Here is a 26724-nt window from a genome sequence, read left to right as displayed (position 1 = left end):
ATCTGAGTACTTGCCATTTGACACAGTTTTCTTTTTTTATACTATTAGCTGAGGATATTTTTCCTTTTTATCCTGATCTCTCCACCCAAAATTCCCCTCAAAACGTATTCAATATGTTATTCATGATTATTACTATCAATTGAGTCAAATATAATTGTCTTTATTGTCATTGATATCCACATTGTGAAAACATTGTATGCAAGGAGATTAGACATGGCACTCCAGAGTAAACATATAATCAAGATTTAAAAGAGAAAAATAAGATAAATGCTTGTCAGGATAAATAGGAAAACATATTTATTCATTTAGAGACTAGCAAAAAATTATCATCAATAGTGCAATGAAAAGAATAGTGCATGGTAACAACTGTAATAGAAATAAGTGCTACAACGCTTAGCAGCAACAAAGAAATTCCCCAAACAAATCACAAGTTACATATATTTTTAACAGTATTTTGCAATAACATTTAGCAGCAATAAAAAAAACCCATAATAAGTCGCAAGATATATGTTATCACATATTTACTTTCACTTATCTAATGATAAAAAGAATAATAATCATGATTATGACAATCATGATTATTATAATTATTGTGTGGATGAATAATCAACAGAGATTAAATTGTGGTTTTAAGAGACAGTTAAGAGTAATCCTTGCTATAACGGTTTACTTTTCACCTATTTTTAATCACTTTCTGGCATCTCGTTTCTCTAGCATTTGCATCTGGTACTGTGACTAACAATATTATTTTAATGAGATAACACCTATTGCCTTTTCCTACATCATCTATGTCCCAAGTAGCCTGGTGGTTATGATTTTGACGCTTTTACCGTTACTATCCGGGTTTGATCCCCGTTGTTACCATTGTTATGCTATATTGGTCAGCGATTAAATATCAACTAAGCAATAATTGCCCTATAATTATATGCCGGTGTGCATTTCCATTTTATTTTCCAATAATATCGCGCACCAGATTATAAGGCGTACGTTCACATTTCTGGCCAATTCGAGGTTTTAGTCAAGAAAATACAGTTGTTCAGTTTTACGGCTTGAAATCCAGCTGAGTTTGTACAAAGACAAAATTGAGTTATTATTTTTGAGCATGCGGCTTTTAATCAGGTGCGCTTTGTACTATTGTATACATCATCATCATTTTTTGTTAACTGGTGATGGTAATGCAGCACAGTCCCCAATGCCTTGGCCCACTGATTTTTCTTAAATCGATTTCTGGAAAACTCAAAAAAGCAAAGCTATTCCTGCCTCTACTCCTAGCGTGCGAAACCTCCATGACCGCTGGGTGAAGGACTGCGCCACCTACCGGGACCTGTACGAACAAGTGCAAGACCTAGTCCCCGTGCCCAGGATAGATTGGGGTTCCGCACTGGACGAGAAACAGGTAAGCCTGCCGGCCAACCTCCGGGTCCTACCCACTCGTGCTTGGTCAAAAACTCCCCTCCGTGTCCTCCTGCAGAGACGTTTGGACGGGGAAGGATACGGTGGCAGTTTGTCTGATGTAGAGAAGCAGATCGCAGCACACAACCTCCTGCACAAGGAGATCGAGGCCTACAGCGAGCAGCTAACACCGAGCTCCGCCTCCTCACAGGTAGTCGCACGAAGTTTATGTGTTCTCACTGATGAGGCACTTCTTATTATTTTTTTCCATCCTCTTTCCAACAGGGCCAATATGCTGCCCTTAAGGAGAAATACAATCGACTGTTGGTGAGTGGCGCCCTGTTCCCGCAGTCCCCTTCTACTAGTGTTGCGTGCGTCACTGAAAAACAGTACTTACAGTTACTAGTTACTTCATTTTAAAAATAATGTAGTTACCCCCCAGATGACTGACACCAAAATGTAGCGTGCTACTTTTGAGAGTATCTACTTGTATAGAACCTGACCTCCAAAAACTGCTTTAAAATAGCTAACCCACAATATAAGAAAAAGGACAAAATGTGTACTACAAGCAGTGGAAGCAGTGAAGCCTTCATATGATTTTGGCTTGTGCAATCACGAGAGCATGCAATGGAACACTTATCCTTTGAGACACTTCACATCCTTTTTGTCTCTGGGCTTTAAACCACGGATCTTCTTTTCGATTTATGGGTACTGTCCAAGACATGTTTTTCTCCAGGCAGTGCAAAATTCAGCACACTTTAACAGAAGAATTCTCTCCTTACGTTTGCCCTATTAATTTCCTGTTGATATGTTGTTCCTTTATAAGACATGGGCTTCTTCCCAAACCTTGTCTACAGACCTCTACTGGCGACACACCAGTAAATATGCAGATATAAACTGACCCCCGGATTCCAGTATTTTGTTTCTCAGTTGTAAATGTAGCTTATATTCGAGAACATAAGATATGGAGTATATCTCCATGAGGTGAAATTTAGCGTTCTGGTACACTATGTTTAAGACAGTGCTGCCATAACTGTATTCATTGGGACTTTGTATAGGTGAATATAAACATACCCACCTGTGAGAGTGTTACTAGTGTTTCGAGTTTCGTATATGGCAATGTGAAGGATGCAGGAATATTCAGCAGACACTGTAGTTTGTGATCTGCATATAACAAGTAGTAAAAGAACGTAGTAACTTGCCATCTAGTAACATCAGTGGAGTTACAAAATCTTATTGATAACAGTACTCGGTATCGCGAAAAGTACTTGCGTTCATGCAAAACGTTCTTTTGTAACGCGTTAGTCTCAACACTGCCCTTAATCCCCCTCACCAAGTCTCCGCGTTTTGGTGGAACCTATTTGCAGGAGAGCTCCAAGAAAAGGCGCGCCCACCTCGCCTCACTGTACGAGTACATGCAAAGTTGCCGCAAGGAGCTGGACTATCTGTCGCAGCAGAAGGAGCGCATTCTGCAGAGGGACTGGAGCGATCGCATGGTCGACGCACCCGGCGTCCGTATGGAGTATGAGGTCAGTCCAGTCTTCCCGAAATCCCAACTCAGTGGAAAATTCTACTTAATAACAATCACTACCGGAAATTAGCTTATCAATTATTGTTTTACTCACAGCTGCAAACTTGGCGTTAAGTCTAACTTTATCCTCAGTGTCCAGTTGGTTCGTAGCTGTACTCTTACATAGTGTAGCATGCCTGAACCCAATTTTTTGTTTGGGGCATGAACAGATTTGACAAATAGACTTTCCTTATTCACTGTTCACGGTTCACTTAACCCCCAAGGTCGTCGGGGCACAACTTCCTGTGGTGGTGTCTTGGGCAAGTACAGCCTGGTGGCGTCCATTCCTTTCCAGGCCGTTTTTCAGTTGGTGGGGTCTTGCTCCCCACATGAAACAGATAATACTAATGGTCACCAGTAAAGAAAGTACAATAGAAATTCAGCAGGGAACTGAAGCAATTCTAGTGAGTTCACGGCGGCACCAACAAACTCTGAAGTACAGCCCAAGATATAGAGTATCAGCATAATCTAAAAAAAACCCAAATGGGTTTAGATGGATGAGTGTTCCGTGTATGAATAATTTAATTTATCGTGGGACTGAAAGCAGTCCTAATAAGACCCTATTCAGATCAGTGTGTGTGTTTACATAGCTTTCACAATTTACATATCCCTTAACCACCAAGGTTTTCCAGGTACCATTTCCTGTGGTATGTCTTGGGCAAGTAAACCTGTTGGTGCCCATCCCTCTCCAAACTGTTTTTGGGGTAGGGTTTCAATTCCCCACCTGAAACCAATAATACTGTTTTCCATGGTTAAAACTAGAAGTAGACGCCTCCTGATCTCACCACGATACAGCATCTTCATCCTCTGGTCGCTGTGGTTTTTCAGTGTAAAGTGTCTTCCTGTTTTTTAAAGATGAGGTGGACTCTGCAATGACGGACAGGGGCGTGTGTATGTACTGATACTAGAGAATAAATCACTGAGGAAAAAATATTTACAAAACCTGAATATATGTTTTACAGTATTTTGATTCTAATTCAACTATTCAATGCATGTAAATGTGTGGAGTGTTACCTCTGATGTTTAACCTTACAACACATAAGCAAAAGTAGTTATACATATGCTTTTCTTATGCTGTTGAACATTGAGCACAAATACTTTCTAAGGTATTGACCAGTTTGAAGAGGGAAATCTGTGGTGTGGTTTAGTCTTAAGACTAGCTAAGTAGTACTTACCTAAAATATCCCTTGAATGCCTCTTCTCCGCCTTGGATAGTTAAGATCGAGCCTAAAACGTACAGCCCGACACGACCTGCTCTGCAAGAATAAAAGCCCCGAACCAGCACGAACCCAACCGATGAACTTAATTGGAGGGACCGGGACCGACGTAAACCCAAAACCGTATTTCGGCTTTGACACCGAAGTGTCTTCTTCTACTGAAGTGTGCGCTGCACAGAAATGCAGTGCAGAAGAGCAGTTTCAGGTTTACTTTGGGCTCAATCCCTCAAATTAAGTGTGCACTTCAACGCCGAAGTACCTGTGGCACTGAGGTGCAGCGCTGAAGTGTGTTACTTAACTAAAAGTACAGTTACTTCAAAATAATATCACTCAAGTAGAAGTAAAAAGTAATCATCCAAATAATTGACTAAAAGTAAGTGCATGCTGTGCAGATCCTCAGGCCCGACCTGACTTAATGATTGACATTTTATGCCCAAGCCCGGCCTGATTTTCGGGTTCAGTCCCAAGCCCTTACCTCTTACCTGGAAAATAAAATAAAAACAATACTAATGCGTACTCATAAACTAACATGCAAAAAGTATTCTCCCATTTAACACGTTTTGTAAGTCTTTTTTCAAAAATGATTACAAATAAATCGTTTTTTTACCCCTGGCAAGAATCTTTATCAGTCCAAGTCACTTGATTAGGCTACCTGTGAATGTGAATGTAGCTCTTCACCCAGGAGGTCTGGTTGAGTTCTGGGTAATGTTAGGAATTAAATATTAAAATGTATTGTTTACCAAATTGTTCGAATTAGTTATCTGACTCCATCAACCAAACACAACCTACATTCCCCCAACAATGCGCGCTCGTTTCTTGATGGAAAAGATGGACAAGAAAAGCCGACATTTTCACACGGAGGCAGATTTAATTTCTTTAACTATTTAACTAAGTGAACTCAATTGAAAATGGTCGAATTAGTGTCGCTAGAGTCTCTGCCGAGCCTTCTCTGAAGTCCTCCAGCCTTCCCCTCTCGACCCACGCCTCCCCGCAAGATGGTGTGCCGACTCCTCCCATGGGCATGCCAATGAAGCCCAACCTGGGCGTCGCAATGTCTGGAAAACTCAAAAACAACACCGAGAGTTTCTGCGTCAGGTTCTTGTTCTCAAAACATCGCCTGCCGTCCTCTGTCAGAGTCCTGTTATTCAAATTCCCTAGTCAAAATATTCTGCATTTGGACCAGCGTGATCTGTCATTGAACTTAAGCCTACTCGGTGAAAATATTCATTGCACTCAATAAATGTAACTTGTATTCAATCGTATAAAATCCTTTACAGTCAAATGTATAGAATCCTTCAGTAAGTGTGGCCAAAGAAAAGCTCAAAACTGTGAGGCGGATTTCTTCGTCACTTTCCCACCAGTCAGCCTGTTAACATGATGCCTTACTATGTCACTTAACTTGAGCTCTCGGAAAATGTATCTCTTTGTCATCTTTCCTTGTGTTCCGCTGCAAAGGTGCACTGGCAGTCACGACGTCAGCAGTTGCCACTGGCTATGAACGTGTTAAACTGACATTTTTTTTCAGAAATTCAAAAGCAACGGGCTGCTGACACATGAGAACGAAGTCAACGAGGTTCTGAAGCAAGGAGATCGCCTGTCCGACCAGAAGCATCCTGCGGACGCCGCCATCATGGTACATTAACACCACCCCGCCGCAGTTGCATTCCTCGCCAAACGACTTTAAATGTTGCCGACAGGCGCACAAGGACGCGGTGCAAAGAGGGTGGCAGTCTTTCCTCAACCTGTGCCTGGCGCAGGAAATCCACCTGGACAATGTTGAAGACTACAAGAAGGTGAGCTGGTGTCAAGTGAATATTCACAGCTGCTCATTCAGCAAATATTGTTGCTTGTAGTTCCAGTTGGACGCCGAGACTTTGTCCGAGTCCCTCGACAGGCTAGTTTCCAATCTGGACCCGAAAGTATTGGCTGGCAAGAGCAACTCGGAGGCTCTTTTGGAACTTCAGGTACAATGTCTTCTACTGTATTTTCACCACCATAAGGCGCACATAGAAGTCTTGGATTTTTTTTAAATTGTGCGGTTCGCCCTATCTTGCGGTGCGCCCTGTGTGTCATGTGAAGTGGCGGTCGTAGCTGAAGACACAATGATGCTGTCGTTCACACTGCAGAGAGTCATGCTCAATTCCGATTTTTGGGGTGAAATCAGATGTTTTTGTGAGAATCGTTCACATTTCCAACTAATTGCGACTTCCATGCGTTTCCATATCCAATGCCACCATATCCCACTTGCGCAGAAGAGGACATGTGACGTCACACGCAAGTCATTGTTTGAGGAAGTACCCTGGAAGCTAACCCTGTAGCATATCTGGCAATTTGATTTATTGTGTTTCCGTAGGCTAAACAGAGCTGTCTGACCAAATATGAATTGAATCCAAAAGCTCACTTTTTTCCATTAATTGCTCTTTGTGTTTTCATCCACAATGGTGTGTTGATATCTACGCTATGCGGAAGAAAATGTAAACAGATGGCCCGCGAGAAAATGGAAGATCAATAAATCGGAGGTTGGCAAGTGGAGGAAGCTCAAAAACGATTTACTTTGTAATCTATACTTCAATAAACCACAATCAAACTTAGTTTTCCTTCCACTGTATTTTTAAATACGCTCACTTGCATGATTGTCTGTGTTATGCTGAAAAATGCCCCCTAATGCCCCCCCTGCAAACGTTACTAAAATGTCCTTGTATCTTATTTTTGGGGCACGTAATAAAACAGTGAAGCACGGAGCATTTGCACCTTGTATGCATGCAAGCAGAGGGCTCCTGCGCCCTATTTTGCAGGTGCCCTCTGTAGTGTTAAATACAGAAATAGAACCAGCTAACCCTTTCACACGGCGCACCATAGGGTTGTGTATTACAATCATCACAAGTACGGTGGTTCTTCTTTATATGAGCACCTTTAAACACGAGACTTTTTCTTTACGATTCAGATTCAGATTCAGATTCAGATTCAGATCTACTTTATTGTCATTCTAGTACACGTGTATACAGAACGAAATGTCGATACATCTGACCCGCACAGTTTCCTCGAATGTACAGATATAAGTAAGAGTTGTATTGTATTATGGCTACGTATAGTATTTTACCATACCATAGTGCCGATAGTGCAAGAGGAGTAGCTAACCAGATGTGCAAAATGGGCATTCAGGTTAACAAGTCAGGTAAACAGTAACATTAACACTGTAACAGTAACGCTGTAAGTACAATAGTGCAGAGAGCAAATGTGCAAGGAGTGGCAAGCTATAAAGAACTGCCAGTAGTGCAAAAAGTCAGATTAGCAGCCGTTAAGATTTAGGTTAACTATATGTTAGATTGACCATTTAACAGTCTAATGGCCAGGGGGACTAGACTACTGCGGAACCTGGTGGTCCTGCACCGCACACTGCAGTACCTCTTCCCAGAGGCTAGCAGAGTGAACAGTTTTATACGTAACAAAAACTTGCTTGCTCAACAAGGAAAAATGATGTTCATAAGCAATTCCAGAGGCTAGCACTAGAGACGGCTCGAGGTCGCTCCTGCTTTGACTGCTTAGCGCCAGCATCAGCTTGTCCAGTTTGCCAATGTGAACTACTACCGACAATAAGTAGAAAAAATTAGCTGCAAAAATGTATAAATAAATGGACCTACTTCTTATTCATCATTTGATTGGCAGAGCAAGAAAGCCCACAAAGATCGGAGTTTATAAAGTAGTTTGAATACATTTAAATGTGTATTTCCATGAGGACAGGTGAGGCACTGCATGTCACTGCCTCCAGGCATTGTAACCAGTGTTTTGTGATGGAAACACAAATGTAGTCGGAACTCTCAAGTATACAAGAATACAGGCATAACCGAGCAAGCGGCTGCTTAGGGCCCCGTAACCACTAGGGGGCCCCCAAGAGTGGTTAACCTTTTTGGTCCCAACATTGTCGCCATTGTCACTTTGTGTGTCCACTCAAAAATACTTCTACAGATATACAACAGAAATACTACACAATATCTACAAATGTAAATATCAAATATAGTGCAAGGGCCTGATATATTATTTTTCTTTCATTCTGAAAAATAAGTCGTAGTATAGAATTACTACAATAATAGTACTACAGTAATATTATATTACAAAATACTACTACGGAATTATCTACTCAATAAAATCTACAAAATGACAACTATAGTATTACAATATTACAAAAATACTAAAGAAATATAACAAAATTACCACAATGGAATTTCTACAAAAAAAGATCTACAAAAATACACTAAAATACCGTTTTGGAACTACATCAATTATACTTCTACTAAAATACAAAAAATATATATAAATACTTAATACTGAAATACAAAAATTCTCCTATGGAAATATAACAAAAATACTACAAAAATAAATCTACAGTAACACGGTACTACAAGAATACTATAGAAATACTTCAAATAAACAAAAAACATTCTCATATGGAAATACTACAAAATACAACGGAGATATTACCAAAAAAAAAATCAAATAATAATAATAATACTACAGTCCTACTACAAAAATACTATAATCATAAAAGTAATGTAATAATGCAAAAATACTACAAAAGTACTGCAGAAATACAAAAAAATATATATAATATATAACAATAATAAAACTACAGTAACTCTACAAAAATCCGACTTCAGAAATACTCAAAGGAAAAAAAACTAAAAAGTACCCTACAGAAATACTTCAAGACTAAATAACAAATGATGTGCTTAAAAGAGGGGTCTGATATAGTTTTTTTTTCTTTGGTCATTTCAACACCAATTTAATAAAACTAATCTATTTAAAAAGAAGTATAACATGTCACATGCGGGCCCCGACTCCAAATAGTTGCCCACCCCTGGATTAGAACATGGAATGAGTTCTAGTAGGGATGGAAATGATCAAGTAATAGGGGGCCCCGAATCTAATTTTCTTAGGGGCCCATAAAGGCTTAGGCAGTCCTGCAAGAATACATATGTCCTTTGGAGGGAAATGACATAAGATTCCAAGAGAAATATTTTTGCCATAAAGGCGTGATAATGATAAAATAATATAAGAGAGACACATATGAAGTAATCCTGCTGGTAAAAAAAAAAGTAGCAATCTTGGGTTCCTCGTATTCAGGTTCTCCAAAGTCTCCGCTGATGTTGACAATTTCATCCTTTATTTGCACGGGTCTGTTTTCATAAGAAGCTTCACTATGGATTATCTCCTCTGTCAAACTCAGAGTGCATGCTTTCTTATATTTTTTTTGTCAACAAGCCTGATTTTAGCATGCCACCAAACTAGCTGGAGTTAAGCAAGTTGGATGCTTGAGTGGCAGTCCAACTATTGTTGCCCTTCTGTGAGATCATTGTAAAATGTCAATTATGCTTCCCCTGCCCCAGGGGGACGAGCCAGCGGTGAGGAGGAACGAACAGCGGCTGGCAGCCCTCCGGGAGCTCAGTCGCAACATCGCGCCGCTCAAGCTACGTCGGAGCAAGACCACTAAAGCCACCAAAGTTGTTGCCCTGTGTGACTGGGACGACAAAAACGTGAGAAGATTTATTATTTCTCAATCATGTCGGGTGGTCATAGGAGAACACTTGCCATCCTGTGTGTTCCTGTAGGGAGCTGTGAGGCGTGGCGATGAGCTAAGTTTAAAGTCCATCTCTGATAACGAAAATTGGGAGCTGCAGGACAGCAGCGGGAGAATCAAAAGGCTCCCTGGAGCCTGTTTCTTGGTGCCCCCGCCCGACACAGAATCCCTGGAGAAATTAAACAGGTACAGGTTGATCTGCTATATGTTATCTTGGATCAAATTCAGTTATTGGTAGACTCAAATGGCACATGTTCCATGTTCAGTTTTGAGAAACTACTGTCAAACCTAAAAAGCCAACGCTCAGCCATAATGAGCTCGCTGAAGACCCCCACAGTGGAGGTTGATCGGCCACAACGTGCAGGTGAGAAGGAATTTATTCATCATTTGTATATTTTGTTCTGCCAAACGATTTTCCATCAATTTGTTGCACCCCAGTTTCTGTCCAAAGAGCTCCGGAAGACTCGAAAGCCGCTCTGCTGATCCGACAAATCAACGAGCTCAATGACAATCTAGATCTTTGCAAGTTGGACATCCAGAAACGGATGAGGGTCCCACTGGACAACCGCGACCCAGCGCTCGACTTAGAAAACAGGCTGCAGGATCTCAAGGTTCATATTTTACTTTTGCACAGTCAAATTGCAAAGATCTTCATGATCACTTCTCACTTATGAAAGTACTATTCAAAATATATCTTCGTCAAACTGATTGTCACAGTCAAATTTTTCACCATTCGTTTTCTTGTATTTGAATAGTAGTCAATTACAGCATTTCTCAACCGGTGTGCTGTCAAACTTTGTCTTGTCTGCCTCATGTCATTGTTTAAAAACAAGAGCTGAATTATCTTGCTCATTATCTTCTGTACTGTCATGTTCTAAAATCACCTGCTCAGCAGATAACTCAGTAAAAGCACTTCGGTAACTAATTTAGTTTGACATTTAATCTAATGATGCAAAGATATGTTCCTCTGTCAAATCATTAGCTCATTTAGAGCAGTTTTGTAATTTTTGTAAGCCTACAGTATTGCACGGAAATTTTTAGGAGTAACTCTTTTACAATATTTAACCATCGAGTGAAAACATTAAAGCTATTCAAGTAACAGGGTTGGAGGTTTAACTGAGGTGATACAAATTAACAGCTCATTAGCAAGATGGCAGGAGCTTCTTAACTTACTGTCACCTACAAAATCCCTCTGTACACCCAAAAGGCCATCCATAACCATGCCCCTCCCTGCCTCTCCGACCTCCTTCACATTGCCACGCCATCCCGCACACTCAACTCAACCTCCTTAACCCATCTCGCAGTACCCGCTGCCCATCTCAGCTCCATGGGGAGAAGAGCTTTCAGCAGATCTGCCCCCCAGCTCTGGAACTCATAACCACCTGGCCTCAGGATTTCCACCACCCTGTCCACCTTCAAATCCTGACTTAAAACCCAGCTCTTCACACTTGCCTATTCATAATAATCTGCTTCAAATACCGCCCCTTTTTTGACTTTACTTTGTTTTTATTTGGTATTTATTACTTGCTTGTTCTATTCTTGTTTTATTGCTATTTTATATTATTGGGTGTCCTGAAAGGTGATTTGAAGTAAAATGTATGATAATAATTATGATTATTACTGTTAACAATCCCAGTGATTGGAATCACATCATGCGAAGAAGAGAAATCTCCAAAAACATGCAAAACATCCGACTCTCGAGGACTGGGGTGCCCACTACAGTATTAAACAATGAGTTAAAAGCTTTAAGTCTTTACAATAAACAATTTTGCACACTTATTAATTTGTGTTTTTTGTCTTTAATGAACTTGCCCATCTGTTTAATGTGCAAAGGTCTACGTACCCCCACTTAATATTTCTATTTGTCCGTTATGTTCCATGCTCACGCTGTAGAATTCGACCGTGACGGCGAGGAGGCTGGAGTCGGACAAGGCTAACATTCAGAGAGAGATTGAACCCGTTTTGGCCAAGAAACCACTTGGACCTAGTGCTTCAATGCTGCCGCTCAAACTGACTGCTGCCAACACCAAGATGGCTGACATCTACAGTCTTATTGATCTTTATGACAAAAAGTAAGAGCAGCAGCCTGAATGCACGTTTTACTCAATAAAAGTCTTAGTTACTAATTGGTCCTCCATTCAGAGCTTCCGCCTCGATGTTCTTGGAGAGGCAGATGAAGAATGTAGAAGGTTTGGTCTCAAGGTTCGAACAGCAGCTCGCAAAAGATGGCGTGATCCCGAATCAAAAAAATGCCCTGACAATTCGCAGTCGTCAGCTGCAGGTTAGAAAAAAGTTGGATTTTCAATTGTTTGAGTTTTTGTTATAGCAACAAAACAAAATACTGCAGAGGTGGTCAAGTTCTTTTTTTGTTACCAACCAATGAAGTCAGTCCACATTATGCTATCATTAGTGACGTTTCTTGTCATGTCATCAAACAGGACATTCGTCAGGAGTTTTCTTCAAAAAAGGAAGAGCTGAACACGTTAGGCCGAGACTTGGACCTGACCAAGCAAGCCTGTAGCTCGCTTCAACAGAATTTCGACGAATACTGCCCTGACATTCGCCGCCAGGAGAGTGCAGTAAAACATCTGAAGAACCGCTTCACGAATGTTAGTAATCAGCTCCAGGACAGGTGAATTGTATTTTAAGTTGGATTTGAAACAACAATGCGCAACGTGTTGAGAGCACGTTTTCAAACGTTTCACACTCATTGTGTGGCTCCCTTCATTTTGTTGAACTTTTGAATTCAAGGGCAGACTTGAGCAATGCTAATAACTGCATTATCCGTAACAGGTTTGCAGTTCATTAATTCGAACTGTACGAAGACAATGTAAAAGAGTCTATCCTACTTTTAGTTCCTATGAGGATGATTCAGAACCTTGTTTGTTCAACTTAGTAAGCTCCGTCAGCTCTGACGATATGTGGTTTGATGAACTTTTGAAAATACTGTTTGTAAATATTGTCTTTCACATGCTGTTGCTCTAGGGTAACCCTGATACAGGAAGCCAGCAATAAAAACCAAGACTTCCAGAACACTGCTCAGTCGCTGGACTTCTTTATGGTCAATTTACCAGATAACACTATCCATCCGACTGATAACCTGCGTGAGATCACGGACAGACAAAACTCTCAGAAAGTGAGTACAAATGTTTTTGGGGACAGATAATTTTGATCACTTGTTCTGGAAATGTCCAATGTTTAGAAAGTGATGGAGGACATCAACAAAAAGTCTGCTGATGTGCGCCGTATCAAGGACCTCTCCCGAGAACTTCAAAACACCTTAAATGTAAATTGAGATGGTCGTTATTAACTTTTTGCACTGCACTCATGGACCTTACGAAGCAAACATACTTTCAGGAATATGAGATGAAATCAACCACCTATCGCGGGATTTTATATGAAGACGAGGATGAGGATGATGATAACGACTACCATGAACCTGTTCTAAGAAAGCGGCACGCTTCCACGATGGCCCAGGAAGTGCAAAAGAAGGTGCGAGTCATGACAGTCAAAAATTGTATTTCATCAATAATTTGATTCCTCTCAGCTTCGTTTCGTTTTACCTTGGGATATTTTTACGTCCCCAGGAAAAAGATTTACTGAATCATTTCGCTGAGGTGTCTGCGACGAACGAGCAGCTTCTCAACCAGATGGGAACCGCCAAGGACATCCTTCTCAGGGTAAAAGCAACATCCATCACAAGACTATAAAAATCATCTTAGTGCTTGAAAAATTTATAAAAGTGAACTGTTCAAAACCCCAACACTCTGGGGTTCAGATATAAATCTCAATGTTTCTGTTTTGTATACAGAATGAAGACAAAGTCAGCAGTGTGGTCATCAGTCGGCAATTACAACTGCAGAGCCAGAAGGAGGACATGGAAGAGGCAGAGTCATTGAAGAAAGAACTGAAAGAGGAAACATCTCGCCGCTTATATGCTGAAAATGACTTGGAAACATACAGGCAGAGATACCTGTCCTTGAAGAGTAGAAGAGGAGTGGAGAGGTTGGAGGAGAAGGAGGTGGTGGAGTATTACCGAGATCCCAAAGTGGAAGCAGAACTTCGGACTCTGAAAACGAGGATCCAAGAGGAAGCATTTAAGAGGTCAAAATCCCATTCAGAAGTAGACATTATCAATGAGAAAATAATCCAAATGGAGAGGCAGCTCTCTGGTGTTGAGCCGAAACTGTTAACCAAAGAAGTAACAGAATATGAAAGAGACCCACAATTGGATAAAGAGATGGCCAGGATCAGGAGTGAGATATCAAAGATTCGTCAGGAGATCCAAATAAAAGAGTCTGAGATAATTCACGTGAAAAAGGAGCTTAGTCTCCTGGCTCAGCAGAAACCCAAAATCCGAGAGAGGCTTGTCAAAAAAGATGTGGTAAAGCTAGAAAAGGATCCTGAAATGATGAAAGCTGTTTTCACGTTGAAGAGTGAAATTGCCGCCGAAGATGCCCAATGTCTGTCCATAAATGACAAAATTTTCGGCATTCGGAGTCAGATAAACACATTAGAGAGGGTGATTCCCACGATTGAACCCAAAATTGTTTCCAAGGTGGTGAAGAAAGTACAGCAAGATCCCGAAATGGTAAGCGAGTCAAAGAAACTCCACATGGCTTTGGAGGAGGAGAAGGATGAGAATGTCATCTTATTGAAGGATCTAACCACTCTCCAGCTGAGATATGGTGAAGTAGAGAAATTACGGCCCAAGTTTGAAGTCAAAGAGGTAATAAACGAGATTTTTAGAGTAGACCCCGGGACAGAAATGCAGTTGCAGCGTCTGAGGAACGAGCTGCAGGACTGTAACCAAAAACGCACAGCGGCAGAGCAGGAAATCCATGTGGTGATGACCACACTGACCACACTGCGTTCTCAGAAACCCAAAGTTGAGTTCAAGGAAGTCACCCAGGAGATTATCAAAGAAGAGAAAAGCCCTGAAGTCATCAGGGAGCTACAACGGCTGGGCAACCAAGTGTCACGTCTTAAAGTCAACTATGACACCACGCTCGAGCTGCTGATGCATCTGCGCAAAGAAAGAGATGAACTGAAAGCTGAAAAATCCAAAGTGGAGACAAAACTTGTGACCAAAGAGATGATCAAATATGAGAATGACCCCCTTCTTGAAAAAGAAGTTAACCGGCTCCGTAGAACAGTTAGAGAAGAGACTCAGCAGCGGCGCAATTTGGAAGAATGTCTTTTTGATCTTCAGAACCAATACATTGTTCTTGAGCGTCAGAAACCCGAAGAAAAAACAGTGGTACAGGAAGTGCTGCGTCTTCAGAAGGATCCCAAGCAGATTTTAGAGCATGAGAGGTTAAACAAGTCCCTAGACGATGTAGTCAAATCTCGTCGGAAATTCGAAATCGAAGTGAGACAACTTAGAGCTTTGATCCAAGAAAAGGAGAACACCCTGGCACAGATGGATGAACGGCAGAAGAAGATCCAGATCGAATCTGAGCTTCGGCAAATCAAAGCTAAGATTCATGAGCTGGAGACTTCTCCAAAACCTGTTGAGGAAAAGATTGTCATTGAGGAAGTCCTGAAGGTAGAGAGGGATCCAAAGCTTGAGAAGCTCATGGGAAACATACGTGATGAGATGGAAGGAGAGGCCAACCAACTCCTTCGCTTACAGAAAGAAATCGGCAACCTGAAGATGAAGTTGGAAATTTTGGAAAAGGAAAAAACAACAGAAAAGATTGTTTACAGAGAAGTTGTCCGTGTGGAAAAAGACCCGGGAGTGGAAGCTGAGAGGGACCATTTGAGAGATCTTGTCGCACAAGAACGAAATATGAGGCGAGACAAAGAAGACGACCTCCAAAGTTATAGAATTAAAATCAACCACCTGGAAACTTCTATAACTGTTATTTCTCAAGAAGAGACTACTCTGGTTGTCACCCGAAACAACCTCCAGCGGGACAAGGAAGATCTTCTCAAGCAGCTAAGAATGCTTGAGACGCAAAGGCAGAACATAACCTTCACCTTCCAGCAACAGTCCAAACTTATGAGCGAGAGAACCCTGTTAGCTAAGCAGAAAAGTCTTAAGGTGTCTTCTGAAGTACAACGCTTCGAGAATGAGATCTTGAGTGAGAAAGACAAACACCACCAAAAAGAGGCACTCATATTGGAACTGAAAGAAGCCCTAAGGAATGAAGACCAGGCTGAAACACAAACAAGAGAGACAAACCTTTCTACCAAGATTACTATCATGGACCCAGATACTGGGAAAGACATGTCTCCCTACGAGGCTTATCAGAAAGGTCTCATAGACCGCAAACAGTACGTACACCTGTCTGAACTGGAGTGCGATTGGGAAGAGATCACCTCCACTGGTCCAGACGGGGATTCAACAATCTTGCAGGATCGTAAGACTGGGATGCAGTACGCCGTCAAGGATGCCCTGCGAGCTGGCCGCCTGACCCAGTATGATGTGATGCGCTACAAAGAGGGTCATATGCATATTTCAGAATTCGCTCTCCTCGTGGTAGGCGAAACCCGAAAAAATGTTGTTCCACCACCACCGCCGCCAGCAATTACAAGCCCGAAGTCCCCTATCAAATCAATATCCAGTTCCCCATTAAGCTCTACGTCAACCTCCCTGATGTCACCACTCTTCAGGCTAAACAGTCATACTGATAGTCTTAACGATGTGTTTACTTTGGCTGATGAGCAATTCCCAATCTCTGGCATTTTTGACACTACCACAGAGAGCCGCATGTCAGTGAGAAGTGCTCTGACCCGGAAACTCATCGACCCCGACACTGCGCTGAAGCTTCTGGAAGCGCAGGCGGCCTCCGGTGGAATCGTCGATCTCAACAAGAAGGACAAACTGTCGGTCCACAAAGCAGCCGAGCAAGGCCTCATCGACAACGCCCACATGTATAAGCTGCTCAATGCTCAGAAGGCTTTCACCGGGATTGAGGATCCCCTGACCAAAGAGCGTCTCCCTGTGGGAAAAGCAGCGCAAAAGGGGTACATACCTAACGAAAACGCCAGGTGGTACTTGGAGGCGCAATACTTGACCGGAGGCTTGGTGGATCCCACCAAAGCCGGCCGCCTCACTCTCCAAGAAGCCGAAGCATCCAACGTGATTGACGGCAAGACGGCCGACGAACTGAAGAACGAGTCCTCCTACAACAAAGTCTTGGTCGACCCCATCACCAAAGAGAAAATATCGTACAAGCAGGCCATGGATAAGTGCAAGGTGGACAAGAACACAGGACTGCTGCTGCTTCCTGCAGCCTCGGGTGACGAAACCGATTCGCCGTCCTACTCCAACTTTCGGTTTATTTCTGCTCACAACAGAATCTAGACTTTAAGATGAGTGATACAACTACCGGTGCTCAAGGCTTTTTGGTATTACTAACCCAAAAATAATGTCACTAACACAGATCATACTGTCGATGTGGTTTAAAGATTATTTCGAGATCGACTGTTAAATCAAGGTGATCATTGTTGATTCATTCAACATTCTATAGTAAAGACGGCACATCCACAGAACTTCTGTTGCTTTTTACAAACGTATTTTAAAAATGCTATTTGTATTTTCAAAACATACATGTACGTGTATTGCATAAATGTGAATCACACTTTATATACATTGCTAACAATAAATGACCATCTTCATAATATCTGCATCCTTTTGTCCAACCTTATTTAACACTTTGTGAGATTTTACCTGCAGTACAAAGCTTTGTTTTCCTCCACAGTGGAAGCTCGGTTTTCGAACGCCTCTCAGTTCCGACAAATCGGTGTTCGACCAAAAATTTCGAGAAATTCTTGCTTCGCTGTTCGGTCAAAAAATCGGAGTTCGAACGCCGGTACGCTAGGGTGCGATGCTGAGCGGCGTACGGTTGTTTTAGCCCCTAATTATGCCTCCGAAGAAGGTCGGTGCAAGCAGGACAGGTGAAAAAAGACAAGTTGTTCGTCCAACTATTGCCTTTAAGAAAGACATAACAGCTAAATATGAAAGAGGTGTGAATTTCCGATCTTGCTAGTGAATACAGCATGGCTAAATCAACTATCAGTACGATATTAAAGAATAAGGAGGCTGTGAAATCGAGTGATGCGGCTAAGGAAGTTAGCGCTATAGGCAAGCAACTGCCGCAAGTTTTGGAAGAGGTTGAAAAACTTTTGAGGATTTTTCTCTCTCCACCGTCCACCACAAAGGTAAAAAATCCTATTCATAATCCTTTTTTTATTTTTACACGTTCATGTTAGCGTAATCTTTCGTACGGAAGATTACGCGAACGTACGATTAGCCTGGGTTAGCTTCATGTTTACGTTCATGTTAAACATTCAGGGTGTTGGAACGGATTAAAACGATTTTACATTACTTTTAATGGGAAAAACGATTTTCGGTGATCGACCAAACAGGGTTCTGGAACAGATTATGGTCGAGAACCGAGGTTCCACTGTATTTTGTTCCTCAAAATAACCAAATATTATTTTAATTTCACACATTTCAATCATCTGATTCGATGGGCATGTGCAAAGTGTGAGGACTTTTTAAACACTCAAGTCTGAATTTTTGAAACAATTCGACACCACTGACAAATGCGTATTATGTATTGCGATTAATGAAACACTTCAATTAAAAAGTATAGTTGTAAAGAAACTTGACATTGAAATTTATATATATATATATATATATATATATATATATATATATATATATATATATATATATATATATTCCGTTGTACCACTGCCATTACTCCAAGTTTAACATTATGCTCTGAAGCACGCCGGCTCCAAAGTTCTGAAGTCACGGGTTCAAGTCCAGCTTCCGGCCTTCCTCTGCAAAGTTTGCATGTTCTCCTCATGCCTGCATGGGTTTCCTCCGAGCACACCAATTTCATCTCACATATCAAAAACATGTATGTCAGGTTAATTCGTGACTCTAAATTGTCCCTTGGTATGAATGGGCCTGTAAATGGTTGTATGTCTCCGTGTGCCCTGCAATTGGCTGGCAACCTGTTACCTGCCCGAAGATGGCTGGGATATGCTTCAGAACCCCCGCGACCCTACTGAGGACAAGCAGTGCAGAAAATGTATGGATGGATTATGCTTTGAGGAACTGATTAGCCTTACAAAGCAGATATGACTGAAGGTTTACACGGTTGAATTTTACAGCAAGGGCTGTCAACCAATTTACCAAGTTATCCTTGTAGCACGCCACCTTCCCCCAGAAGGGCGCCAACCAAGACACACCTTTTCCACTGGAATGGTACAGCTGAAAGGAAGCGGGGCGAACCAAAAGCAGCCGACAGGCTTTCTCCACGCCGCCAAGACACGAGATGTGGAAGCCTCCTCATGGGTCTTTTGAAAGGATACAGCTGTTTCTGTTTTTAATTGCGTCAGGTTTGATTCTGTTTGGACATGTTATTTGTTTTGTGACCCTTGTTTGTTACTTTGTTCTTTGAAATTCCATTTTGGTCTTTGTTTCTGGTTTGGGTATTACCAGGTCTGATTTTGTTTATTTGTTTTGTGACCCCTTGTTTGTTTGTTGTTTTTTTCTATGTGTTTCGTCATTAAAAACATTCTTATTTTGAGCACCCCTGAATCAGCTCCTGCTTCCCTTCACTTGGGTCCAACCAAAAAGCATAACAGAGACACTTGCACTCACCATGGTTTCTTGCCAATGAAAGTAAATCAAGTCAGTGTGACAAGGCCTTTATCCATCCATCCATCATCTGCACCGCTTATCCTCAGTAGGGCCGCGGGGGTGCTGGAGCCCATCCCAGCTATCTTCTGGCAGTGGGCAGGGGACACCCTGAACTGGTTGCCAGCCAGTCGCAGGGCACACAGGGACAGACAATTCGCTCGCTCATTCACACCTAGGGAAAATTTGGACCGGCCAAATAACCTGAAATGCATGTTTTTGTGTCATTGATTATTGGTAGTCAGCAAATACAGCTATGGTGGTTGGCTTTGCAATTGGCACCTGGCTTTGGCGACATCCACTGGTCATATTTAAAATGACAAGTCATTATTTTATGCCTTTTTCTCTTGTGCTTATCTCAGGAATGTCTCGCAGGCCACATAAAATGATGCGTTTGACATATGTGTTGTAGATAATACTAACAATTTTATTTCAACTTGGACATACAACTCTACAGAAGTCATGGGGCAAGGTTCATTCATTACGCAGCTCAAGTGCACCAGAAGCTCCACTAAATCCCTCAGTGTTGACGCGAGCGATTGAGGAGCTCAAGCCTATTTACTGACGCACGATGTAGCTTATCATCATCACACACTAAGAACTTTACTTTCACACTCAAATGTGTTTGGACACACTACAACAGAGGTCGTCAACCTTTTCTGTAACACGAACCGGTTCATTGTCTGATAATATTTTCACATGGCGGCATTAAACATGTTAGATATGTTCTTTTTTAAAAATAGCATTGACGGTATGATAACAAGAATTTTGTCATTTATAATAATAAGAACATTGACATTCATAATAAGCATTAATCCACAGGGAACATTTAAATGTCCCCGTAACATCTCACAAAGATAACATTCATTATTTTTCAGAAACCCTTATCCTACAGGGGTCACTGGGTCCATCCTAGCCATGTTTTTGGAATGTGGGAGAAAACCGGATTGCCCCACGGCAAGGGGAGAACATGCAAACTCCACAGAAGGAGGCCTATGTTCTGAAATTCCTTCCTACCAATCGAGTTGTCCTAACAACGCCCAGTGTGCAAGCACATGCATAAGGCTGGGAGCTATCTCTCAATCAATGTGCAAACTATCACACGAGCCTTTGAAAGCGTAAAAAGTATTGAGTAGTATATTTTCGTTTTTATTTAGTCTTATTTGAATCTTTAACTGCTTCGAAATACGGCATACAGGCTGTCATATGAGCCTTTGGTAGGATGTCTTAAGAGGCTAGGACGTTTTAGCAGAACACCAGTAGCTGGAATTCAACTTGGGACTTCTGAACTGTGCGATGGACATGCTAATAGCAACGTTATCAAAACGCTTTACGCAAAACGTCACGTCGACCCGTGTGCCAAGAAATTAAAAACCCCCAAAATAAACCAACATGCGGAAAGCTTGTTGCTGTTATGTGGTCTTTTCTCTTTCTTCTTCAAGGTTAACGGCGGTTGGCATTATCATTTTGGTGCATTACCGCCTTTGGTACCGGGTCAAATAGAAATAAAGTTCTGTTCTTTTTTACCTATTGTTGTTTTAGACGGGGCTTTGAAATGCTACGTTTGAATTAATATCAGTGTGATTTGCATGGAGGGGTACGGTTGCTGGTCAGGCGGTGCAACGATCACGTTGGAAACAAGGATTCTCGCCCGGTGAAGATAGAGTGAAGGAAATTGTGAATCAAATTAAACTCTTGCACTTTACACCAATCAGCGTGAAAAATGGTCAACCACACCCTGCCAGAAATATTTAAACAAACTCGCCGCTATAGAGAACCATTTGGCAACTGAGTTGTAGGATTCATGAATATGACAAAAAGACCACATAACAGCAACAAGCTTTTCGCGGGGCTGGTTCATTTGGTGACTTTGTATTTTCAATTACTTGGCAGATTAATCAACGTGACGTTTTCTTGTTGAACATTACGATGGAGACCAGAGTGTGTTGGTATTAGCATATCCGCTTCACAGTTTAGAGGTCCCGGATTCAATTCCAGCTACCGGTCTCCTTGTGTGGGGTGTGCATGTTCTCCGAATGCCCTCGGGTACTCCGGTTTCTTCCTGCGTTCTGACCCTCGTTAGGATAACCGGTTTGAAAAATAAAGGAAAGTGATTTCGTAACTTTGTAATAAATGTCCTCAACTAAACTGCTCTCTTCAGCTTACTATTTTCCCTCCAAATACTCGGTCTGGTTCTAAGAGTTGAACATGCGGCGAGACATGGAATGTCTACGCCAACAGTATGCATGCCAACCCTTGTTTTATATCATTTTTATAAGTTCTGTTTGCAAAAATTCAGTGTTTTAGTTATACTGGTTTGACTTGATTATAAAGAAAATAAAATCGCTGTGATATCAGCCTATGGTCAGGTATATTTACAGGGTAGGACGTTTCAGCAGAACACCGGGCCGTGCTACAGAAAAGATCACGGACCACTGCACTACAAAACGTGTCGAAAGCGTGCAATTTATATGAGCATTTTTTTCAAAGTTTACAGTGCGCCTGTGGAATCATGACGTCATAAGTCCAGGCGCTGATCGCGGCGGGCGAGGGGAACGGCGAGTGGTGCGTCGGGGAAGCGGATGGCCTCGCTGTTGCGCCGCATGTAGGCGTGGCCGCTGATGGCGTACCACATCTCCGTAAAGGTCAAGGCGCCGACGGTGATGGCGCAGCGGCCCAACACCTTAAAGCCCATTTTGAGGTAGAAAGGTACTAGGAAGTCCTCGCACATGAGCACAGCGCGGCGCACTTTGGGCAAGCAGCGCAGGTACTGCAGGTAGCGCCACATGAGGATGGGCCCTTTGCCCTGCTGACGGAAGGTGCGATGGACCGCCAGCACGTGAATGTGCGCTGTGGAGCCGCGTGGTTTGTGGAGCGTAAGGGCCTCCTAAGGATGAAGGACATGTTTCAGGTCTTGACACACATCTTTATAAATGACAGCACTAATATGACAAGGAGACCTGATAACTTAACTTTAGGGACCAATATCAGTTTGAGTAGTCATATTTGTCAATCTCAGCCAATTTCTCCCCTTAATTATCTCCCTTATTAAGCGATAATAAACCCTACAAAAACAAGTCAAGTCAAGTCTTGTTTATTTGTACAGCCCCTAATCACAAAGAGTCTCAAAGGGCTGCACAGACCAACAAGCAATACCCATTTACCGACAGCAAGATACAATATATAGAATAAAATCATTTTTTTATTTGCCAAATAAATGCTTGACGGAGACTAACATCTTCTAGTCTACTGCGTAAATTTGAGCAATTTAAGAAGACAATGTCATCTGCTACCAGTGACTGAGATGATCTGGATTAGAACTGAAATGGGCAAGACGAGATTGTTCTAATAAAAAAAAAAAAAACTTTATTTCTCGTAAAAATATTGTTATACGGCGTGCACACTTTCAAATGACAAATGAGTAAAAAACGGCCCCCACCCTTCCCTTATCCTGTCCTGCTCTCTCGCAGTCTCAGCTCCTCAAACAGACCGAGTTCAGGGTGCGGCTCTGCTGTCGGATCCTGCTAGTGGGTGTGCGGCAAAAAACATTTCCCCCACTCACAAATAAACATGAGAAGAAAGTGTAGTTCGGAAACCTATTGCTCGCGAACCATATATGGCTATTTTCATTAGTACATATGGTTCCAAGATAGAAGAGGATTAGCGCATTCACCTATTGTATTGTTACATAGCCGAATATTGCATATGCAAAGCTGAGACTGTTTATAAAGGAATATATATCCAGTATATATAGGATACAAATTAACTGCATTCAACAGTCAATTTGTCACACCAATAGACCCCGTTTTGTCTGTAAATCACTAAATAATCCTTTACATGAAAACTCAATTAACAATTTATGTTCATTGTTGAGACACTTTATGATAAAAGCCTCATAACAAACTTTTAAGACCCAAAAGCTCAGGCAAAGCACCTAGAGCAATCTGATTGGGTAAGCGGTAGGAATAGGCGGAGCTATACATAGGCCAAACGTACTCCTCCATCGTCTGCACTGGAGGTAAATAGGTAGGTATCCTCATTTGCAGTATTTTGTGACATTCTCGCAAAAGATCTTTGCCCGCATCTTGTTTTGAAACCATTATTTTGGACCAAAATGGTGGTCAAAAAAACAACTACTGACTGCTGTGACAAGTGGGGAAAGAAAACAACAAAAACCAGGTAAAAACCAGGGAGGAAAGAGGGATGGCCAAACAACAGCCAGTACTGATGCTTAAAATGTACATCTTTTTTCATCATGTGATTAAACACAATAAAATCATCTGGATCCAAATAGATATTCTATATAGTATAATCTACAGGTTATATAACAGGGGTGGCCCCCTTTACCAATTTTTTTAACCAAATGCAGCCTGCGACACAACATGTTTGACAACCCCTGTTTGATCTGGTACAAATGAAGACTTTAAACTGTCTTCTTTTCAACCAAATAAGGAGGTCTTTTAGATTGAAACTTGGCATCATTTTTACATATTTTTAAGCAGTTCCTGCAAAATGAAATGCAGCCATTTAGTATTGATCCCCAAAATTTGTCTTACAGTGGTGAGGCGGTCTCTGTCCCACAGTGAGCCGATAATAAAGGCCACCAGCCGGCCCTCCTCGAACCAGCCCATGGAAAACTCCGGACACAGAGTGAGGAAGTGGCGAACTTCGTCCAGGTGCAGCGGGCAGTCGCCCGACACAGAGATGAAAGCTGACGGAACGACACATACCCACACACTGCCCCATTATTTTTTTACCCGATTGGAATTTGAGCTTCCGGGAGAAGACCTTCTTACCTTCTCGTTCAATCTCAAAAACGCTGATGGCGTCTTGCGTGTTGAGAGGTCGGACCTCGCTGGCGGGAAGCGTGTGTCTCCTCTGGATGCCGGGCGACACCGAGGGCCCCGCAGGGTCCGCCGAGGGCCGCGCAAGGTTCGCCGAGGGCAGAGCGGCCGCCGAAGACATGGCAGGCGTCAGCAGCGGCTGGCCACTCTTCTGCGCTTATTTAAGGGCGTCCGTGAGTCATGTTGGGCTCATTTGCATTTGAATGTGCGACGGCGGGTCGAAGGTCTTTGCCGTCTGTCATTTGTTTGTTTCCGTTCAAGCCATTTGGCTTTTGTTTTTACCAGGCATGTAATTGAAAATCTCCTCCTCCCACATAATCATTCACATCTACTTGCTGACGAGCCACTTAAAGCATCCGTTTCCATATATTGTTGACTTTGAGTGAGTGAAAAAAACACTTCACACCGTGTTGTCATTTGGAATTTTGATATTCGGAATTCCTTTGCATTGGAATTTAGGGTGTTCCATGAAAGGAATTCAGAGTGTAATTGCAAACTTATAAGTTTATCGATGATACCTATCTGTTTTTAATATCGAACTACTGCATTGCTTATCGCTGTTGGTTATTTTGACTGGTATGCACAGTTCACATCAGGCATGTCAAACTCAGTTTGGCTCGGGGGCCGGATCCAGGCTTTACGTTCTCGGGTGGCCAGAATCACAAAAAAATGTCAACGCCAATTATTTAGCTTTGTTTTTATGCTTTATCATTCGGCCTACATTTGTAGCCTACCCTACAAATTATGATCACAGATGAAAATGGATTGTTTCTGAACACAACACGTTTATTCACAAACTATAGAGCGAAATGATTTTGACTTTATTATTATTATTGATATGTCTGGCATCAAATTTATTAACACATTGTTTATTTTGATATTTGAATGAATGCAGTTTACATCTAAACCAACTCACCACACTAAACAAACTCAAGTGGGAGCTATAAATAGAAATATGGTTGCCTCAATTGTCATACTGCTTTGAATTCAATTTTAAAAATACATAATGAGGTTTTAGCAGTAAACAGGCAATACAAATCAGATACAACTACCAGGCTGGGCCTACTAAAGCTGAGATAATACTTCACATTATTGTCTTAAACCAGATAAGTTTTATTTTTAAGGATCTGTGGAAACAAATGTTGGGCCATGGCAGCTTCTTCCCCTCTCTCTCATTGTACTCTTGCGGTCAACATGCTGCTGCTGGCTTCCAAAACTTGGCATCTCTTTGCCTTTACCCAGGAGATTTAATGAAATGAAAGGGTTTGGGTTCTTAAAACAGTTTGGAATTTCTTAGCTGAGGTTTGGATCCTCTCCTTGCAAGATCAAAACCCATTGATGTGTTTTATCTTTATTTTGAGTGTCTTCACGGTTCACGGAACCCTTCGCCTCCTGGGTCATCGGTGGACCAGTGAGGACACAACTCTGGACAGCTCACTCTGGTACTGACAGTTCCTGGCCTTAGTTTATTATATGCCAAAGTGTGTACACATTTTTTGGGACACCCAGCATTATTGTCTCCCCCTGTTCTGAAACTGATATTTGTTCCGGTGTAGAAATTGCACACATCATGAAACAATGTCCTCAGGATCCCTATACATTCGTATTAAATGCTTGTAGGTTTTAGTGCATAGACTTTGTATTTTGGCTTCTTCCTAAAAATTCTAATGAATTGAGGTGTGGTGAACGAAGGTTGCCCAACATGACCTTCAGTCAAGCTACTTGGTTGGCAAAATCCCATCAAGAAAGGATACAACATGGCAATGGTAGTCTGTTGATAATAACTCTTTCAAGGCGTTCTCTGATACTTAGCATAAAAGACTGACACAGCAATTCTAGTACCCAGGACTAGTCACAGTTGCGTTGGATGCTAAAATGTGTCTGCAGTTTTTTCCAATATGTAGGCAAATTTACACAACCCTAGCTAATTAACAGTAGCTAATTAAACTTGACTTCCTTGGTGAAGGCAATAATGGCTAATGCGGTGACTTACTCTGTTTGGGATGTTCAAGGTTGAAGCGGTTCTCCTCGTCTTTCTCTCCGCACAACACCTCCACACACAAACACTTGTGGTTGTTATGGATTATTAGTAGTCACATGATGGAGGATTACAAAATTAGTTTCCACTACTCCACGCATTAACTGACACTTTATCTGCTCTGTGAGAGGATGCAGTGGCCAATCTTGTGAGATAAGCACTAGATTCAAGGACAGCAAAAGAGAATGGATCTGTAAGTGAATAGGTCCAAAATTTAGTCAGTTTCACCTTTCAGGATCACGCGACTATTTCGTCTTGCAGTTTCTCGGCAGGCTTGTGTACATTCGTGAAGTCCATTTTTCAAACGTCAACAAATAAAGTACCGCGACTTACTAAAACTGTGTCAAGTTATTACAAGTATCTGTAAACAAATACTCTATGTTGTTGGCCCTACAAAATAATGCCATTTTGTACTTACTATTGT

At 41.8% G+C, this 26724-nt stretch overlaps 2 protein-coding genes across 3 annotated transcripts in view; one reads left to right on the top strand and one right to left on the bottom strand.

The window, feature by feature from the left end:
* Positions 1–17385, top strand: part of LOC148374977 (envoplakin-like) — a 28801-nt gene extending 11416 nt beyond the window's left edge. Inside the window, exons 4-22 of the mRNA XM_088343196.1 lie at positions 1273–1396; positions 1472–1603; positions 1678–1719; positions 2760–2921; positions 5705–5812; positions 5877–5972; positions 6033–6143; positions 9564–9710; positions 9786–9940; positions 10021–10118; positions 10193–10365; positions 11648–11826; positions 11897–12035; positions 12193–12386; positions 12740–12890; positions 12957–13040; positions 13112–13246; positions 13342–13434; positions 13566–17385. Coding sequence (XP_088199322.1) covers positions 1273–1396; positions 1472–1603; positions 1678–1719; positions 2760–2921; positions 5705–5812; positions 5877–5972; positions 6033–6143; positions 9564–9710; positions 9786–9940; positions 10021–10118; positions 10193–10365; positions 11648–11826; positions 11897–12035; positions 12193–12386; positions 12740–12890; positions 12957–13040; positions 13112–13246; positions 13342–13434; positions 13566–17066 — 5824 coding nt within the window. The 3' untranslated portion in view covers positions 17067–17385. The remainder of the gene's footprint in view (positions 1–1272; positions 1397–1471; positions 1604–1677; positions 1720–2759; positions 2922–5704; positions 5813–5876; positions 5973–6032; positions 6144–9563; positions 9711–9785; positions 9941–10020; positions 10119–10192; positions 10366–11647; positions 11827–11896; positions 12036–12192; positions 12387–12739; positions 12891–12956; positions 13041–13111; positions 13247–13341; positions 13435–13565) is intronic.
* A 2477-nt stretch (positions 17386–19862) lies between these two features.
* Positions 19863–26322, bottom strand: LOC148374976 (serotonin N-acetyltransferase-like). 2 transcript variants are annotated; one of them, XM_088343179.1, is made up of 4 exons: positions 26256–26322; positions 24215–24413; positions 23975–24129; positions 19863–22305 (listed from the first exon to the last, which is right to left on the bottom strand). In XM_088343179.1, the coding sequence occupies exons 2-4, from the start codon at positions 24381–24383 to the stop codon at positions 21937–21939; spliced, it is 693 nt and encodes a 230-aa protein (XP_088199305.1). In that variant the 5' UTR covers positions 24384–24413; positions 26256–26322; the 3' UTR covers positions 19863–21936. The 2 variants fall into 2 exon arrangements, with proteins under 2 accessions (XP_088199305.1, XP_088199314.1); XM_088343188.1 differs by having other exon boundaries at positions 24215–24418; positions 26256–26287.
* Between the last annotated feature and the right edge of the window lie 402 nt (positions 26323–26724).

The sequence above is a fragment of the Urocampus carinirostris genome, chromosome 1 (assembly GCF_059441175.1).
Source record: "Urocampus carinirostris isolate Australia breed hairy pipefish chromosome 1, RoL_Ucar_1.0, whole genome shotgun sequence".
Lineage (NCBI taxonomy): Eukaryota > Metazoa > Chordata > Actinopteri > Syngnathiformes > Syngnathidae > Urocampus > Urocampus carinirostris.
The sequence above is the reverse complement of the archived record's forward strand: the minus strand, read 5'-3'. Positions and strand labels throughout refer to the sequence as shown.